The 20808-nt window shown below is 41.4% G+C and overlaps 1 protein-coding gene across 7 annotated transcripts in view; it reads left to right on the plus strand.

Moving 5' to 3' along the window:
• Nucleotides 1-20808, plus strand: part of HHAT (hedgehog acyltransferase) — a 348767-nt gene that overhangs the window by 244792 nt on the left and 83167 nt on the right. For all 7 annotated transcript variants that reach the window (XR_004433737.1, XM_033196750.1, XM_033196753.1 and 4 more), the window contains one exon: nt 15297-15498. Coding sequence is in view for 6 of the 7 variants with exons in the window: in XM_033196750.1 (XP_033052641.1) it covers nt 15297-15498 (202 nt within the window). In the remaining variant the exon portion in view is untranslated. The remainder of the gene's footprint in view (nt 1-15296; nt 15499-20808) is intronic.

Genomic DNA, 20808 nt, shown 5'->3' on the forward strand with positions numbered 1-20808 from the left:
GTCTACCTTTTGGATTTTCCATAGTAATGTACAATTACATTTTTTAAATTAGTGAACTTTTAGGATTTTGTTTCCTTGATTCAGGAAGGCAATGATAATCTTTTTCCTCTGACATTGACTTTGCAAGAGCTTGTCAGTGGTATTAGGGGTACATTGGGATCGATGTCAACTAGCCAGTAAAGACAAGATTAGAACCCTCTACTGCTTTATATATCCTCTTCTTTATCTCAGATGTGGCTTTTCCCCCTGAACCTGTCCCTGAGAGCCACCCCTCAGAATCAGCCCCTCATTCCCCAGCACATGAAAGTTGTCTATAGCTCCAGGCTGCATTTATTTCATTCTGCTTCAACTTTTTTTTTAACTGTACCTTTAGATGTTAAACATACCTCTAGACTGTCTGCCCCAGGCAGGCACAGACGTTTCAATCCCTCTTTATATTATCCCTATGCCTAGCCTGTAGTTGGTACTCAGCCTAGTTTTTATAGACACATTCCTTTCACAAACACAAATATACACAAAAATGACTGGGGAGCCAAGAGTGGCTTGGTTTGATTCTAGTAGAAGTCACTGTACAGTTTGTAATACCAGGTTATATAGGTGCAACCCTGAGCCACCGTTAGAGTTTATGTGCTTTGTTCCTAGAAACTTGCACCTTGAAAGGGAGACATTTTACCTTAGCACTGTGAGAAGGGAGTAATGATCTCTAGCCCACATTCTGCTCTGGAAGTACACCCCTAGGAAGTATTTGAGCTCATCCAGAGCCATGGGAGGAGGGGGTTCGGTCCTTTGCCAAGTCCCATGCCATGCTCTGCCCATGATCCTGGGAGATGTCTTACTCCCAAGGGGACTTTGGATGAGGGTCCTCTAGAGAGCTGTGCAGCCCCATGAGGCTCAGCAGAGACCCTGATGGAAGCTTGACAATGTACAGTGTAATCCCTGGGAACTAGGGACTCCTGGAGGGTATGAGAGATGCTGGAAAGAACACGGAGGACTCTGCAGCTGTGCCAGAGGCAGCTGTGTGCCCAGGGCTGGTGCTGCTGAGGAAGACAGTGAGCCACAGACCCACCACCCAGGAGTGTGTGTGGAGAGGAGCAGAAGGATAGGCATCAGACTCAAAAGACCTTTGCGCTAATGAGAGTTGGGGGTCACCCTTGGCATACATTCTAACATAGAGACTTGTATTCTCCAAGCAAGCTCCTCACTGAGGAGCTAGAACAGTGTGATCTGAAGTGACTGAGCTGCAGGAGAGGTCACTTAAGGCGGTGCTGTCAAGTCATAAGGTGACGCAGCAGGAAAGTGGTGCTAACTAGATGGGCTAGCAATATTGGCCCCGCAGGTGAACTCTGAAGAGTAGCTTGCTTGCCCCCACCAGTCCAGCCCATTCTAGCATCCCTCTGGATGGTTCTTGGCTCCTGGTGCCATAAGAGGGGCAAGTGTTAAAGCCCACAGCTTCACCTTAACTCCCACGCTTTGCAGCATGGACAGTCAGCCTTCTCCCCTGGCCTTCTCGTTTAGGTAAATAGGGAATGCTCTTGAAGGAGCCTCTCTCAATCTCTTGGCCTCGGCCGTCGAATTGAAAAAGGGTCTGCTTCTTAACCTCTGAAAATAAACTGATCTGTACTACCCAAGGCAAAGATGGTGAGCTCTGAATCAACTACTTCTGCCCTTCACATTGTCTCTGGGCATGAACCAGATACATAGCATCTCCTCCATGCCTTTCCCTTTCTTGTCGGGAAAGCTAATGGCGTTAGAGACCCAGATCTGCTGATTTGGTTACTGGCCTTTAGATTCAAGTCAACACACGCAGCCTGGGTAGATGAGGTTCCACAGGCATGCGGGCGCTTGGAGGGCATCTCTTTGTTCTTTGGCTCCATGAAATGGCTTTGCTTGGCAGCTGCCCCTTGCCTGCAATTTCTCCTGTCATAGTCTTGGAAGGCAGGACCATGGTGTGGGTGGGAAGAGCTTGGAACAGCACATCTCTCATTTGGACCCAGCTGCTTCTCTGTATCCCCACACTCAGGACCTGGCTTCTCTCTGCAGCAACATTAGCCGCCTGTACTGGGGAGTGACTAACTACTCTAATCTTCTCTGCCTGCCTTTCTCAGGGGTAAGGTAAAGTCGAGCTCAGTACTCTCCGACCCATAAAACTTCTTTTCTCATCTTGACCACACTTGAGAGGGAGCCTTCCAAGCAAGTGAAAGGCCATCAGTATGGTGCACTTCTTTCCCCAACCCTTGGAAAGTGGCTGTTTCCTAGCCTGGACCACCATGTTAATATCCAGATCTACAGCTGACATCTTTGGATTTCTTATGACTTTAGTGCATGAACAGAAGCATTTTTAATCTACAGAAGACTCTGCCTTATATGTCACACATTTAATGTCATCCTTAGACTGCCTCTGTCTGTAAAATGCCAGCTCTTAAAATATTAATCTCTAATGTGCACTCAAGAGTTTACTCAATTACCACGGGATTTTTCAAATAAGCATCATCATCCCCGCAGCCCTGACTGCATTAAGAGAAAAATGCTTACCGGGCCATTGTTTCCTGAGCATGGGATGATGTTCTTGCTTTGTTTCCGTAAATGTTACACTGGCACGGCTATGTTGGCTACTGCAGATTTATTGTCATTCATGCCCAAGCTCAAGCATTATCAGTTTTCCCTTTTAGTGCCAAACTTTAAAAGGTGCCATCTCTGATAGGGATCGTGAATCATAATTACGGTAAATGAGAGGCAGTTGAAACAATTCTGTCAAAGCTGATTTGTCAGAGTGCGGATTTCAGTCCGGAGAGGGAGCAGCCATCTCATTACCACCAGCAGTCATTCCACTTTGATTATTTTTTTGAAAATCACATCAGTTTCAGAGACCTTTATTTTCTTTCCTCCTGAAGACAGTCTTGAGTGTCAGTGTTTTGCAAAGGGTACCCATATAATACTTGCTGGCTTTTTCTCCCACTTTTATCCCTTTCTGGGCATTGAAACCCACCTGTGGCCACCCTAGATGACCATTTTCATTTCCGGTATGCCTTTAAGAAAGCCCAGAATACAATAGAAATGTGCTATTAGGAAATAATTTGTTACCTTGAGTCAGGATTCATCTCAGGCTTCCTACAAGTAACCCCTTTAGGCTGGGTTTTGTGGCTCATGCCTGTAATCCCAGTGACTTGGGAGGCCAAGGTGAGAGGATCGCTTGAGGCCAGGAGTTTGAAACCAGCCTGGGCAACACAGTGAGACCTGGTCTCTAAAATATAAAAAAAACGTAGCCAGGCATGGTGGTGTGTACTCGCAGTCCTAGCTACTCAGAAGGCTGGGGTGGGAGGATCCATTGAGCCCAAGAGTTTGAGGCTGTAGTGAGCCATGATTGCACCAGTACATTCCAGCCTAAGCAACAGAGTGAGACCCCCCCACTCAAACTCTCCCCTGTCCTTTTTGCACTTGCCGATGCATTTTAATTTTGGTTAAAAGACAAGAGTTAACTTCATGGTAGCAGAGGGGTAGGGAAAATGGGGAACTCAAAAGCATAAGCTAATATTTCAGGAGCTCTGTGTTCTGAAACCCAATCAAGGAAGACAGATCCCCTCTGCTTTGATAGAAACCAGTAGCAAACAGCACACTCTTGTGATATTTTGTAACTCTTCAAGAGCGTTTATGCTTATGTCTCAAATGTTCCCAGACCTTTATAGACCTTTCAAGAGGCTTCATTCCCTGGTTCTCTCCTAGCCCTTTAGCTGTTCCCAGTTGTAAATCAAAAACCGGAAAAGTGACTGCCACTGAAATCTGTGACCCTGACTTACTCATCCCTACATCTGCCCTACTCTGTGCTTTAAGGTGCTTTTAAGGTCCTGACTCCACACTACTCTTTTTTTTTTTGAGACAGAGTCTCACTCTGTTGCCCAGCCTGGAGTGCAGTGGCATGATCTTGGCTCACTGCAGGCTCCGCCTCCCGGGGTCACGCCATTCTCCTGCCTCTGCCTCCCAGTTAGCTGGGACTACAGGCGCCCGCCACCACACCTGGCTAATTTTTTGGTATTTTTAGTAGTGACGGGGTTTCACCGTGTTAGTCAGGATGGTCTTGATCTCCTGACTTCGTGATCCTCCCACCTTGGCCTGCCAAAGTGCTGGGATTACAGGCGTGAGCCACCGCGCCCGACCCACACTACTCTTTTTGTGACCTGCGAACACACTGGAATTGAAGTGACATGCCTGGCCAAGGAAGTGGTATTGTCAGGAAAGTCAACCCAAGTAATCCAACGAAGACTAACTCTTGGCCTCCTGGACCCCATCCCCTCGCAGATATTGAATACTGATGGGCACAGCCATGGTTTTACTTGATGCTTTTAAAGTTAAGGTCATATATGTTAAATATCATAACTTGAGTGCTTTAATTTTAAAAACGTGTAACCCTGGAGTTTTGCTTTGTGGTTAAATCTCCCTTTTCTTTCAGTAGTTCCAGCAACTTTCTTGGAGAGGTTGGTGTTGGCATGGGTCCCCCCATCAGTCCCCGCCAGCCGTCCCTTTTGCTCAGGGTATCTCCTGCTGGTATCTGTGATTTAGTCTGACTTCGTAAATATTCCCTCGAAACCCCACAGCACTTTAGAGGAGAACACAGTGGCGGCAGACATAAACAGTGATATTTACTTATGAAGTCACAGTTTCTAGCTGGAGAATCATCTTTTGTTTACAGGGAGTGACAGTCAAAGAAAAGAAGAGGCAAGAGAGATGAATCAGGGAAATGAGAAGGATGAAGGAAAGAGCAGGAGACAAATTCACTAGGATTTATTGAGCGTCCTCCTGAATTTGGAGTCTAAATTAGACTCTGGTGGACTAAGAAGGGAAATTTTATAATTCTGTGTTGCAGATATTGATGTAAGGTGAGGAATCCTGCATGCTGTCAGGCCTGGTGAGGTAGTTCAGAAGTAGTAAAGAGCAGCACATCAGCAAGTTGAAAGAAATCATTTAGGTTGAGATGAATGCATGAATCTTAAAGAGGTAAAGAATCAAAGGGTGAGATTGGCTGGGGAAATTTTCGTGGAAGTGAATGTTAAACCCATTTTGAAAGATCAAATGATGGAAAAGACTGACCAGAGGCCTTCTGTGCTTGGGGGATGGGATGGCATGGCATGATTACAAGGCCCAGGTTTGGGCAGGAATGAAGTTAATGACTGGGGTGGAGAATCTATTTTGGAGGCTGATAAGATGAAATTAGTGGCATAAGAGGCAGTTGGAGAATGACTTAGAAGAAGCCAAGCTGATGGGTTTAATTTAGGCCATAATACAATGGGAATCCACTAGAAGTGGGACCCCCAAGATAGAGACTTGCCCACCCTTATTAGACTAGATGCTTCCTGACCACAAAGAACTTGCGTCTTCTTTTCCTTTATGTTACACACATCAGCTGTTGATTTTTGTCTTTGCTGACTGACCAACAGACCAGACTTTGTATGTGTGGTACTGGGTTGCTTTGAAAACCTGGAGTATACACTTATCAAGGCCATGGACCTTGCCTCTGGGGCCCTCTCCAGCATGGCTGCCACAAAATCATTACACCATAAACCCAGATGAGGAATGAAATGCTTCGGGAACCAGCTAGGCATTTCTTTATTGCACTTGTCCTCAGAGCACTTTCTTCCAGAGACTCCAAGGCATTGTACCAGCACAGTAACCTTTAAGTTGTACAAGTTTATTTTAGAGTGAACATTTTCCTAACAGCCATGATAAATGAGTTTGAAGACTAGGACCGGCAGGAGTGGCACTGAATAGGATGTGAGTGAGAGGCAGAGATGGAAAGGAAACATCCAGGAGAAACCCATAGTTCACATGCTGATTAGAGGAGGTGTATGCCCAGGATGGTGGCAATTTTAATCCCTGGATTTGGGAACTGCTGATGGAGCAAAGGTTGGGAAATGACTTAGGGGCAAGGGTGGGCTCTTTCCCCTACCCCTTCTCCTCCTGACTGTGCAGTGGGAGAAGTCATGCATCCCTTCATCATACGGACATCCTCATTTGCCCCTTTACTTCTGGCTTTTCGTACCCCCCACCCTGCCCCCGCCTTTTCCTCTGGCCTAGGGAAGCTTAGAAATGCTTTTAGCATTCTCCTGGGAGAAAGGTGGGAAGACAGGCAGGCAGCCAGAAAATGTTGGTGGTTATTAAACTGAGGCTTCAAGGACCTTTTTATTAGCAATTAGACTCAGCTTTGCAGCACTGAAGAGTGTAAATTCCCACTCTGTCTCTTTTGCTCAAACCTCCAAAGAATCTGCTTTATATAGTGTTTATTTATAACCCAGAATAGATCTGGGCCTGGGAGGCCTGGGGATGCTGAGGCTTCAGTGTGCTCTCAAGCAGAAGAAGAGGGTTAGAAACCCCAGGGAGGGAAACAGTACATACCCCTTTCTGGTGTTTACCTCCCCTGGGCCTTGGCATGTCCCTGTTTGTGACTAGGAGCTAGTTTTGATGCATGACATCTTAAAAAGTGCTTTTGGTCCTTTGCTTGCTTGTTTTGCAGTTTCTGGTGTGAAAATTGTAATACCACAAAGACACATGTGTCATCAGGACTTTGACCTCCCAGGACATCATTAGGTCACTTAAACTGATAAAATATGTAAACCTATATAAGGACTTTCTTTAGACAGTTAATTACCGCAGTAACTCATTATAACAAAAGGACTTGGTCAGGTGACTTTTCTACTTGGCAGATAAAGGGGGAACGTGAGGGGAAGGGTGACAGTTATTTGATGGCAAAATGTTGGAGATAGACAAAATTGTAGTAGGTACTGCCTTACCCTGGCACACCCACATACCTTCTGCAGGCTCCTCCACAGCCAGTGTTAGGTGTGTGGAGAACAGCTGGCTGTCATCTGGATTAAGCATAATCAACAGGTATATGTGGGTGTTGAATCCATAGCTTTGACCCAATAGCCCTAAGTGACCTGGATCTGATAGTGACATTTTTAGGACTAATGGTTTCAAGTAAAGAACATCCCTGAGCAAGCAGTTCGGTGTTCTTGGTGTCTTCAAATGCTGATGAAAGATATAGGAGTGCTACTCGTTATGATAATGGCTTTTTAAAACCCCAGCTTTATTGGAGTGTAACTGATACACAAAAATTGCACATATTAATGTGTACAATTTGATGCGTTTGGACATATGCATGCACCCATGAAACCATCAACATAATCAAAGTAATAAGCATATCCATCACCTCCAAAAGTTTCCTTGTACCCCTTTGGGTTTTGTGTGTGTGTGTGTGTGTGTGTGTGTGTGTGTGTGTGTGTGTGTTAAGAACACTTAACATGATTTTCCTTGAATGAAGTATGCTGCTGCTGGCCCATTATTAGTAAGTATAAACCTTTCGTGTGTATGCAGTGTTAAAATCTCCAGAGTCCTATCCATGGGCACAGCATATCTTTCCATTTTTTGTGTGTATTTACTTTCTTTTTTTTTTTTTTATCTTTATTCTCCTTCTGCGATTTTATTTTTTTTTATTTTATATATTTTTTATTATACTTCAATGTTTTATGGTTTTCAGCATACAAATCTTTTGCTTTCTTGGCTAAATTTATTCCTAAGTATTTTATTCTTTGTCATTCTATTTTTTTCTTTTTTTTTTTGTTCTTTTAAAAATGATATTTTTTCTTAATTTTCTTTTTGGATAATTTATTGTTTATAGGAAAGCAACTGATTTTTATGTTACTTTTGTGTCCTCCAATTTTACTGAATTTGTTTATTAGTTCTAACGGGTTTTTTTGTAGTCTTTAGGGTTTTTTATATATATGATCATGTTATCTATAAACAGACATAATGTTATTTCTTCCTTTCCAATTCATATGCCTTTTATTTATTTTTCTTTTCTGATTACTCTGGCTAGTACTTCCAATACTATGTTTAAAAGATGTGGTGAGAGCGGGCATTCTTGCTTGTTTCCAATCTTAGCAAAAAGACTTTCAGTTTTTCAATGTCAAATATGTTAGCTGTGGCTTGTCATATATGGCCTTTATTGTATTGAAATAAATTTCTTCCGTACCTAGTGTGTTGAGAGTTTTTAATCATAAAAGTTTGTCTAATTTTGTCAAATGCATTTTCTCCATGTATTAAGATGATAACGAAGGTTTTGTCCTTCATTCTGTTAATGTGATGTATCATGCTAATTGATTTGTGTAAGTTGAGATGTCCTTGCACCTTAGGGGTAGATCCCAGTTAATCATGATGAACCAATTCTTTCAACATACTGTTGAATTTCGTTTTCTAGTATTTTGTTGAGTATTCTTGCATCTATGTGCATCAGGGATATTAGCCTGTAGGTTTTTTTTGTTTTGTTTTGTTTTGTTTTGTTATTGAGATGGAGTCTCACTCTGTCACCCAGGCTGGAGTGCAGAAGTGCAATCTTAGCTCCCTGCAACCTCTGCCTCCTGAGTTCAAGCAATTCTCCTGTCTCAGTCTCCCAAGTAACTGGGATTACAGGAGGCATGCACCACCACACTGGGCTAATTTGTGTATTTTTAGTAGAGACAGGGTTTCACCATGTTGGCCAGGCTGGTCTTAAACTCCTGACCTCATGTGATCTGCCTGCCTCAGCCTCTCAAAGTTCTGGGATTACAGATGTGAGCCACTGCGCCCAGCCGGCCTATAGTTTTTTAATGATGTCTTTGTCTGGCTTTGGTATCAGGGTAATGACAGCCTCATAAAATGAGTTTGGAAGTATTCTTTTTCTTCAGTTCTTTTGACGGTTGGAGAAGGATTGGTATTACTTTTTCTTTAAATGTTTGTTAGAATCCACCCGTGAAGCCATCAGGTCCTGGGCTTTTCTTTGTTGTGAGGTTTTTAATTACTAATTCAATCTCTTTGTTATTAGTCTGTTTAGATTTTTCTGATTCATTCTTGGTAGGTTGTATGTTTCAAGATACATGTGTAAAAGTGTAACATGGACAAAAGTCTTGCCTTTCCTAGCCACTAAAGGTTCTGTTCTTTAAAGGACTAGTACTTTTACTTTGGGTGGTAAATCTCTTAGGGTTAGAGTAGTTCCAGAGGTGTAGTGACACATACTTTTGACTTTAATAGGGTAATTAGGATTACAAAGTATGGAGAAACCTCAGGGTCTTTCAGTGGTCTGTATTCTTTAGGAATAGGTATCTTCCAAAGTCTCCCAGTACCTGGTATAGGACCTTATAATCAATCTTCCCTTTGTTCCTGTTGCTTATAATGGGTCCATGACAATGGTGACAATTTATAACAAGTTTAAAAGCTATTTGAGGCTATCAGCAGTAAATGGAAATTATGTTATGTATATAAGTACTGTTGACTAGTAGCTGTGTAATACACACATACACGCATATGCATACGCACATCACATATCTAGTGCTGTCTGAATGAATCTTATAATTTAGCTCAAATGACACCCATAATAGACACATTTTGGTAAATAGCTGTTCAATCAGTGGAACAGACAGTACACACCGTAGGTTCCTGGGTTAAACTGCAAGCTGGAAAATGCAAAAGAGACTTCCTGGACATGGAAAATCCACTGGAGTTTATAGACTGAGTAGGTGTTAGAAAATCCGGGAGGATGGAGGAATATCTTCTAGATGTGAAAATGGTATGACCAAGAACACGGAGCTATAAAATTCTCCTTTATTCAGGATTTTAGGATTTGCTACCAGAGCCAAGTGGGGAGAAGGGAAATAAAGGTGGAAAGTTAAGGCGGAGCTAGAGTAGGATGTCAGCAACTGCCTGCCCTAGCCCGGCCGAGGAATAGGTAAATAATGACAGGAAACCAGCAAGCCCACCTCGGCTCAGTGCAGGAGACAGTAAAAGCCATGTCCGTCAGTGTCTGGTGCTTCATCTTCATACCTTATTGGGGTCTGGCATTAGTCTGTCATAGAATTAAGTGGTAATGTAGCAAGCCAAGGAGCTATTGTATAGCGATTTTAAGATAAATACGTTTACCACATGGATTGTTTCCACCCCTGTCTCCCTCTGTAGGGCGTATATTTGTGTTGTTTTTCATAGTAGGTGTGAGGGAGCTAGATATTTTCTTCTCCCTTTATGTACCTCTACTCAGCATCACCCTAGCCACCAACTTTTTATGCTCTACTTCTGACATAGGCAGATGTCTGCAGGATGTCAGGGAGTTGAGATAGCAGGTGTTATCTCTGCTTGTGGGACAGAGGGTGACTACTTAGTCGTTCAAAAGCGGAAGTTATACCTCTTGTCTTCTGACACTGAACAGTGGCTAACAGAGCTCATTGGCTTAAATCCCTTTGTAAATTGTAAGCATTATTCTCTTGAGCAAGAATTCTTTCCTAGAAAGGACATTTTTCAGTTAATAAAACATCAGTGGATGTTTCTGTGGAGATTGCATTGAAGATTTGGTTAAACAAGAAATATATCACCAAAAGCACAACATTCTAGGTGCAGATTTTACCTCTCCTGTATAAAATAGGCCTAGTTATTTCCTTGGAGGGTTGTTTTAATGATTAGAAATAGTATGCATAAAGCACCTGGCGCATGGGCACTGAGTAAAGGGTAGAAGTCATCAATACTGTCTACATTTTATATGGATTCCTCCTCCTGAGTTGGGGGTGTGCTATGGTGCATTGATTCAGTGAGATGCTTTTAAATTAAGAAGGTGGCTGCAGCATTTCCTATAAGCAGTGACCACACGAAGCCGGCAGAGGCAGGCTTCATGAAGACTCAGCCTGACACAGTCACTGACGAGAAGCAAGCTTTTTAGTTTTGCTTTGCTGAGAAGGTGGTGCTGATTGCTTTCTTCCATTGGGAAATCAATTTACTGTGCAGCGAATCTTAGTAAGCAGTTTCATACCATTGCTTTTCTAAAAAAAGAGACATGTTTCTGTTTTTATTAATCATGAAACTGACAGAAGATGGTAGAATTTGTAAAAGAAAATAACCTGTTTGCTTTCCTTTTTACCACATGTACTGTTTTCTAGAAATTAAGAATAAAGAAGGGATTTTTATCTTCCAGTCTTGAAACTATACCCTCTTCTGGTTTGAAACAAACAGCCTCATGTCCTTGGAGACCTGCCATATATGAATTTCTGGAATAAAAGGAATTTTCAGAGATGTTTGTCTGCTGTCATTTTGAAGGCAAAGTAACAGAGCCTTGGTTCCAGGAGATGCCCAAAATAGCTGGGCATGTAATTTTGGGGCTAGATGTTTCCTGATCACAAGTTTGAAAACATGTCCTCCTTGGAGTTGAATTCAAGATCAAGTACCATTGGTGTGGAGAATGAGAGGGTTTTATGCTATGGTTTTCTGACATATACAGTGCAGCTAATTTGTGTGTGTGTGTGTGTGTGTGTGTGTGTGTGTGTGTGTGTGATGGAGTCTCACTCTGTTGCCCAGGCTGGAGGGCAGTGGTGCTCACTGCAACCTCTGCCTCCCAAGTTCAAGCAATTCTCCTGGCTCAGCCTCCCAAGTAGCTGAGACTATAGGTGTGTGCCACCACACCTGGCTAATTTTTGTATTTTTAGTAGAGACAGGGTTCACCATGTTGGCCAGGCTGGTCTTGAACTCCTGACCTCAAGTGACCCCCCAGCCTCGGCCTCCCAAAGTTCTGGGATTACAGGTGTGAGCCACTGTCCCTGGCTGCAGCTCATTTTTAATTAGTGAGATACGATTTAAACAACAGCAACAACAACAACATGAGGCAGGTTGGGTGAAAAGAGCATTTGATAATCTGTTTTATAAAATAGCCATCTGCACAGTTTCCTTAAAGAGAAGTTGTTCTTCACCCTTTTGCAATAGGTTTGATCACCCTATTTTATTTTTATATACAACACTGGTTATGTAAAGTTAAGGGCAGCCTCATGATGGGCCAGCGGTTACCTCCATGCAGGTAGGAAGCAGCGTAATTGTGGCCCATTTTTTGCCTCTGCTGAGTGTTCCACACCAATAACCAAGCAGCCTCTGGGGGGCAGCAGAACACCGGATAAGACCACTGTGGCCTGGGCTGTCAGGCTTTTCTGACTTGTCATCCAGCCCCTCCTTTGTGTCCTTGGCACAGAGCCCAACCTTCTCTTTGCCTACCAAAACTCATCCTCTTGGCCTTGCCAGAATGAGAGGCTTCGCTCTTCAGCCTCCTTTGCCCCACTGTTTTTGCTCACACCCTTCTCCCCTGCACTCTGAAACCTTCCTGGTCTACTTTGTACCATGTCACGTAGCTGAATGATGGGACTTGTTTGCTATTGTTTCACAAGCAGGTATGCCCATCCTTATAGCAAGAACAAAGTTATGTCTGTTTCCCATAGTGCCAGGAATTCCCTGAAGGCCTAAAGACATGCTCAACAGCAGGTGGAAGATTCCTTAGTCTGTATTGAGTGCTTGATGCCTATTTGCTAATTTGAATGTCAAGATGGTCCTGTTTTTGCACAAATGAAAGTATTCGTTTTGCTTTACTTATTTCTGAAACTGCTACATTCTCACATGCCTTCCAGTTTAATAGTTCCTGATTGGGGTGAAATATAGAGGACTTTAAAAATTAGCCCAGGGATGTAATGGAAGCAGTAAGTTGGGTGTATAGTTGCAGATTTGCTTCTTGGTCTTTCTCCTCCCCAGCTGTGTACCTTGGGCAAATTAATTTCTCAACCTCAGTTTCCTCACCCATAAAATGGGATTATGTAAGGTGATCAAATAATTTATTATCTAAACTGGAAACTGGAACATATTTGAGAGTGGAGGATGTCAAAGAAAAACCAGATATAGGTAGTAGTTGAAGCAGTAAAAAAATTTATTTGGGAATTATTTTAATAGGGGAAAAGAGACCTCAATATGGAACTGGACTCAATTTTTTTTTTTTTTTTTTTTTTTGACAGAGTCTTGCTCTGTCACCCAGGCTGGAGTGCAGCGGCATGTTTTCAGCTCACTGCAACCTTCACCTCCTCCTCCCAGGTTCAAGAGATTCTTCTGCCTCAGCCTCCCAAGTAGCTGGGACTACAGGCCCACACCACAATGCCTGGCTGATTTTTGTGTTTTTGGTTGAGACAGGATTTTGCCGTGTTAGCTCGGCTGGTCTCAATCCACCCACCTCAGCCTCCCTAAGTGCTGGGATTACATGCAAGAGCCACTGCACCCAGCCAGAACTGGGCTCAATTCTGAATACAGCTTGGACAAGGGGGATATAGCCAAGGAGCAAGGTGGGGGGTCATTGAGTAGAATACTATTAAGAGGAAACATTGGGAAATAGGGGGATTCTGGCTGAACAGACTTAACAGGATTCCTCCTGAAGGCAGCCAGGGTGATCAGACACCAAGAGTAGATGATGAAGAATTTGGCCAGATAATGGAGCATGATCAGATATTGCAGGTGGGGGGTTCGTTCTAAACCGACTTAGCAGTATTCTTGCTACAATAAAGATGGACACCAAGGTCGAGGCCTAGAGAGCTTAGAGGAACTTGACTAAAGTTCAGTCAAGGAGAGAGTCTTTGTCCAGTGGCACAGTTTGAAGTAATTACAATAGTATAGTCTTTTAAAAGATTTATTGCCTGATAACTTGCTTTTATTTTTAGCTTGCCTACCTATACAGTTCTATTAAACCAGGTATGGTGACTCACGCCTGTAATCCTTGTACTTTGGGAGGCTGAGGCAGGAGGATCACTTGAGGCTAGGAGTTTGAGACCAGGCTAGGCAACTTTTATCATCTCTACAAAAAAAAAAATTAAATTATCTGGGTGTGGTGGTGCATGCCTGTAGTCCCAGCTACTTGGGAGACTGAAGTGGGAGCATTGTCTGAGTTCAGGAGCTTGAGGTTGTGGTAAGCTATGATTCCACCACTCCACTCCTGCCTGGGTAACATCTAGAGATGCTATCTCTAAAAATAAAATAGTCCTGTTGAAAGCATTTTCACTAGAACAATTTCTTCTCTGAAAACAATTTTATTTCCTCCTCAAAAACAAGTTTGATCGCTTCCCCCAAATTAAAATGGTATATAAACAGGACAAATGCTAAGTTATTTTAAAATGCTAGGGCAGTGGGTATAAACCATACATATGGTGCTTTAAAGAGTCAAACAAAGTAGTACATGTAAAGTGTCTAGTGCTTGGAACATACTGTGTATTCAGAAAAGGATTTTCTCTTTTTCCCTCCTGGAGGAAGGTTGGACAAAGAAGCACTGATCAGCAATAAACAAAGGCCTACAGGTTTTTTTAAAAGGCTATTGCAAAAAGCTCCTAGCTTTCCAGGTCCTAACAGCCCAAGGTGTGAGTTTTGTCCAACTCAAGCAGGAAAATACTGACTGAAGAACATAGTCCTGTCTCTCTGTACTCAGGCAGCTGTCTCGGCAATGGAGAACATACCCAGGGGACGGCTGTGCATTTTGTCTGGTACTTTGGCTGCCCTGTGAGCACAGAGCCCTTTTCTTTGTTGTGAATTCACGACTGCTTCTGGGCAACCTGCCTAGAAAGCTGGGGAACCGTCTCTGGCACCCATCTGCTGCACCCAGCTCCTGCCTGTTGAGGAACGTGATCTTACCAACTGCATTTAAATAATGGGTTTACCATAAACTTAGTAGTCTGAGCTGTAAAATCCGCACCTGCTGTATTAGTCCATTTTCATACTGCTATGAAGAAATACCCAAGATTAGGTAATTTATAAAGAAAAAACAGTTTAATGGACTCACAGTTCCACATGGCTGAGGAGGCCTCATAATCATGGTGGAAGGCGAAAGAGGAGCAAAGGCACATCTTACATGGTGCCAGGCAAGAGAGCCTGTGCAGGGCAACTGCCCTTTGTACAACCATCAGATCTCGTGTGAGACTTATTCACTATCACAAGAACGGCATAGGAAAAACTCACTCCCATGATTCAATTACCTCGCACTGGGTCCCTCCCATGACACATGGGGATTTTGGGAGCTACAATTCAAGATGAGATTTGGGTGGGGTTGCAGCCAAACCATATCACCTGCCTTGAAGGTTGCTGGTCCCATGTAGCCAGAAGCCTAACTGCCATTCTGTGATTGGATTTCCAGGGTTGGGCCTGGGCCCATCCCTTCCAGAAACTCTAAATTCATGACTTCTTGCCCTGCCTCTTATAAGTGCTATTTTGCTCTAGTGATGAGAGCTCTTGAGCCTGTGTGTTCATTTAACCTAACACCCTGCAGAGCTGAGGCTTGGGTTTTTGCCAACTCCTTGTGGGATGGAGAATCCAAGGAATCTGGCCTCCTGGAAGCGAGGAAGGATCTGCATATGTGAACAGCAGTGTGCGACAGGAGAGTCAAGCCAGGGAGCAGGCAGAGTTGCAGGGCAGCCCTCTGCATGGCTCCTAACAGCCTCTTCTTTCTCTAGGTATGTGTACATTCCAGTGGGCGGGTCCCAGCATGGCCTGCTGGGGACACTGTTTTCCACGGCGATGACATTTGCATTTGTGAGCTACTGGCATGGCGGCTACGACTACCTCTGGTGCTGGGCAGCGCTCAACTGGCTGGGAGTCACTGTGGAGAATGGAGTCCGGAGGCTGGTGGAGACTCCCTGCATCCAGGACCATCTGGTGAGCAGGGTCCTTGCTCCTGTGTTAGGGGACAGCTGAGCTAGGCAGATCAGGTCTAGGAGGGATGGGGCCATCAGATTCCCTGCCCCCACCATGGGCCCTTTCTGCTAGGTTGGTTCAAAGTCCCTATGCCTAGAGACAAGATAGCTGGAAAAGAAGCTTCTGTAGTGCATATGTGTGTTTGTGCGTGTGTGTGTGTGTGTATAACTATAAAAAGTGTATTATGTAAAAATTAGAAAATTTAAACAAGAAAAAACCTCTCTTCAACAGAAACCATGTTAAGATCCATTCTTCTAAATTTTTTCTATGTGTATATACAAACAGACATATGTATGTAACATTAAAACAAATGCTATTACAGAAAGATGATTGTATCGGGACCACCTTTTTAAGTCACTGAGTCCATACCTAACCACCCTTTTTAATGGCTACATAGAATTCCCTTATGTGGATATGCCATAATTTATTTTAGTCTCCTATTATTAGTAATCATATTATTCTAAAGGTTTTTTGCAACTATCAGCTGTATTAAAATGAATATCATAACCAGGATGAATTCTCGTAAGTGAAATTTCCAGGTTCAAGGTTTTTCTCATCTTTAATGTTCATTATGTATATTGCCTATTAACTCTTAACTGCCCTGTAAACAAAAGTACACTAGTTTATGTTTCTACCAATGGTGCATAAGAATGACCTTGCTAATATTGAGTATAACTGGAATTTTAAATCTTGATGGGTGTTGTATATAGTAGTGTAAAAAACAACTAAGGTTTTAAGAAACAGTTCAACTTTACAGGAAAGTGATTTGGAAAATCAATTAAGCATTTCTCTTTACACGTATATTTTAAGTGATTTTAAACTATGGACATAGCTTTTATCTTGCAAATGTGGTATATGATATATTACAATTTTGTAGGAAATCATCGGTTCTGAAGATGTAGCAATATCCCTCTAACCCCAAAAAAAGTAGCTAAAAAGAAATGTGCTGGCATCAGTGTTCATGGCAGGCAATCACACACAGAAAATTTGAAAAATGATTAATGTGGCTAAATTCCACCAGTATGAATAACTAAAGCAAATGCACTTTAAAAAACCCTGTCAAAACAGAATACATTTACATATGTTTTTATAAAGATAGCCATAGTACAAGTGGACAGTTATTTCAATAAAAACTGAAATAAACTGAGTAGTCAAACGACACATTGGAGGGAATTTAAATATGCTCATGTATGTATAAAGATAAATATTTTTCCAGCCATCAGCAGGAAAGAAATGCCAGTGGATTCTAATAGAAAATGGTATTTCAGTGAAAGCCATGGCTATGTAACACACAGGAAAACAAAAAAGGATGCTATCATAAAGATTTTAATCTTCCCTCCAATCTAAGCATTCTGCTCCAAAGCCTGAAAACACAGTTATCACCTTTGAAAGACAGAAGGTTCTTTTCAGCCCTGTCTGTAGCCCTGTAACTCATTTCTGTGCTGTATCATGAAGCAGCTAACATTAACCTTGAACTTAATGTTAAGCAGTGCTCTGTGGCCTTTGAGCCATAGCTTATGCTAGTAATAATTTTAGAAATCTAAAACGTTGGAGTAACCCAACTGTGCCATGTAGCCTGTGGCCTGTTCATTTTGGTTCAAAATAAATCAAGGCATCAAGCGCATTTACTCACAGGATGAAGCTCTTGCCTGTCTACCTTGCTCCATCACAGCTTGCTTCAAGACTCACTCATTCACCTCACTTGACCTTCCATCTATAATTCAGGTACCTTGGTACATAGTAATTTTTGATATGCATTTTTTTGGCAAAATATTTGTCTTATATGTTGCAAATGTGATGTTTGGCTTGCATCTTTATTGAGCAAGAATATATTTTATGAAACCTATTTTTATCACCTACAAGCCTGGTAGGAGGTGACGGCTATTTAGACAATGCACTCCTTGAGTACATGGCCAGGTTCCCATTACTCTGTTTATCCCCGTTGTCTGAGTGAGCCTTAGTGTTAAGTCAGTGTACAATTAGTGCTTTCATATCAGATTGATTCTTTAGTTCTTCCTCCACTTATCCAGACATAGAGTCTTCCTCCAGTACCCTGTTTCTTATGTAGTTCCACACAACATCCAAATGCACACAAATTTTTGAGGAAACTATTTCCCCACTTAGGTTACCCTTCTTCCCTCTCTTTCCATGAATCAGTTTCCTGTTCTTCTGTCAAAATCCAAATAAAGACTTACTGCCGCTGTGAATTCATTCTGCATGCCCCTCACGTCCTTAGTATTATTCAGAGTTCTCCAGAGAAACAGATCAATAGGGGGTGTGTGTGTGTTTGGGTGGGCGGGCGGGGGTGGGGTGCGGTAGGGATGACGGTAAAGAAATTTAGTGTACAGAATTAGACCATGTGATTTTGTAGGCTGAGAAATTCAGACCCAGGAGAGCTAATGATGTAAGTTCCAGTCCAAAAAAAAAAAAAAAAAAGGCAAGAGAAGACCAGTGTCCTAGCTCAAAGACAGGCTTGAAGACAGAAAAAAATATTGTCTTAGCTTTCTGTTCTATTTAGAACTTCAACAGATTGGATGAGGCCCACTCACATTGGGGAAGGAAATCTGCTTTCTTCAGTCTACTGATTCAAATGTTAATCTCATCCAGAAACACCTTTACCAGAACACCCATGAATAATATTTAAGTGAATATTTGGGCCCATTCAGGTTTACAAATAAAATTAACCATCACACCCTTTCTTCATGGTGTATATCCTTCATCCGTTTTATTAAGATAGATTAGCAGATGTCTAAATAAAAAAAAAAATATTTTTTCTTTGTCATATCTTTTCAAAAAATGTTTGCGGGTACATAGTAAGTATTTGTATTTGTGGGGTACCTGATACAAGCATGCAATGTATAATTATCACAGAGGGGTAAATAGGGTATCCATCATCTCAAGCCTTTATGCTTTCTTTGCGTTACAACCAATCCAATCATACTCTTCCAGTCAGTTTTAAATATATAATAATCGTTGACTGCAGTCACCTTGTTGTGCTACCAAATACTACATCTTATTAATTCTATATAACTATATTTTTATGCTCAATAACCATCCTTCCCCCCAGCTACCCTTCCAGGCCTCTGGTCATCATCCTTTTACTCTCTGTCTCCACAAGTTCCGTTGTTTTAATTTTTAACTCCCACAAACAAGTGAGAACATGTGAAGTTTGCCTTTCTGTGCCTGGTTTATTTTCCTTAATTACTTCCAGTTCCATCCATGTTGTTGCAAAGGATAGGCCTTCATTCTTTTTTATGGCTGAATGATACGCCATTGGGTATATGTACAACATTGTCTTTATTTGTCTGTTGATGGACACTTAGGTTGCTTCCAAATCTTGGCTATTGCGAATAGTACTACAGTAAACACGGGAGTGCAAATATTTCTTTAATTTACTGATTTCCTTTCTTTTGAGTATATCCCAAGTCATAGGACTGCTGAATCATATGATAATTCTGTTTTTAGTTTTTTGAGGAACCTGCAAACTGTTTTCCATAGTGGTTGTATTAATTTACATTGCCACCAACAGTGTACAGTGATGCCCTTTTCTCCACATCCTTACCAGCACTCGTTATTGTCTGTCTTTTAGATAAAGCCATCTTAACTGGGGATAGAAAATATCGTATTGTAGTTTTGATTTGAATTTTTCTGACTTTAATGTTGAGCACTTTTTCATATACCTGTTTGCCATTTGTATGTCATCTTTTTCGAAATGTCTATTCAGATGCTTTGCCCATTTCTTAATCAGATTATTAGGTTTTTTTTCCTGTAGAGTTGTTTGAGCTCCTTATATATCCTGACTATTAATCCCTTGTCAGATGGACAGTTGACAAATATTTTCTCCTATTCTGTGGGTTGTGTCTTCACTTAGTTGATTGTTTCCTTTACTGTGCAGAAAACTTTAAACTTGATGTGATCCCATTTGTCCATTTTTGCTTTGGTTGTCTATGCCTATGGGGTATTACTAAAGGATTATTTGCTAACTCCAGTGTCCTGGCAAGTTTTTCCAATGTTTTCTTTTAGTAGTTTCATATTGTGAGACCTTAAATTTAAGTCTTTAGTTCATTTTGATTTGATTTTTTTAATATGGTGGAGAGAGGAGTCTAGTTTCATTCTTCTTTATATGGATATCCAGTTTTCCAGCACCATTTTTTGAAGAGATTGTCCTTTCCTCAGTGTATATTATTAGCACCTTTGTTGAAAATGAGTTCACTGTAGATGTGTGGATTTGTTCCTGGGTTCTCTATTCTGTTCCATTGATCTATGTGTCTGTTTTTGGGCAATACCATACTATTTTGGTTACTATAGCTTCATAGTATATTTTGAAGTTAAATAATGTGATTCATCCAGTTTTGTTCTTTTTGCTCAGAATAGCTTTGGCTATTCTGTGTCTTGTGGTTCCGTATAAGTTTTAGGATTTTTTTTTTATTTCTGTGAAGAATGTCATTAGTATTTTGATAGAGATTGCATTGAAACTGTAGATTACTTTAGATAATATGGATGTTTTAACAATATTGATTATTTCAGTTCATGAACGTGGAATATCGTTCCATTTTTTGTGTCCTCTTCAATTTCTTTCATCAGTGTTTTATAATTTTCATTGTAGGGATCTTTCACTTCTTGGTTAATTCCTAGGTATTTAATTTGTAGCTATTATAATTGGGATTACTTTCTTGATTTCTTTCTTTTAGTCTGGCTAAAGGCTTGTCAATTATATGAATCTTTTCAAAAAACCAACTTTTCATTTCATTGATTTTGTATTTTCATTGTTTCAATTTTATGTATTTCATCTCTGATCTTTATTGTTTCCTTTGTTTTAATTTTGGGTTTGGTTTGCTCTTACTTTTCTAATTCTTTAAGGTGCATCATTAGGTTATTTTTAGTTTTTCGACTTTTCTGATGTAGGTGCCTATAGCTGTAACTTTCGTCTTAATATTTCTTTCGCCATCTCCCATCGGTTTTGGCATGTTGTGTATCCATTATCGTTTGTTTCAAGGAGTTTTTCAATTTCTTTTTTAAGTTCTTCATTGACCCTCTGTCATTCAGGAGCATATTGTTTAATTTCCCTGTGTTTGGGAAACAAAACACAACAAAAAATAACAAAATTCCTCTTGTTATTGATTTCTGCTTTTATTCCATTGTTCAGAGAAGGTAGTGGATATAATTTTGTTTTGTAAAATGTTTTAAGACTGATTTTGGTGGCCTAACATATGGTCTATCCTTGATAATGATCCATATGTGGAGGAGAAGAATGTGTGTTCTGCAGCCGTT

This window comes from Trachypithecus francoisi, unplaced genomic scaffold (assembly GCF_009764315.1).
Source record: "Trachypithecus francoisi isolate TF-2019V2 unplaced genomic scaffold, Tfra_2.0 Lachesis_group5, whole genome shotgun sequence".
In the NCBI taxonomy this organism is placed as follows: domain Eukaryota; kingdom Metazoa; phylum Chordata; class Mammalia; order Primates; family Cercopithecidae; genus Trachypithecus; species Trachypithecus francoisi.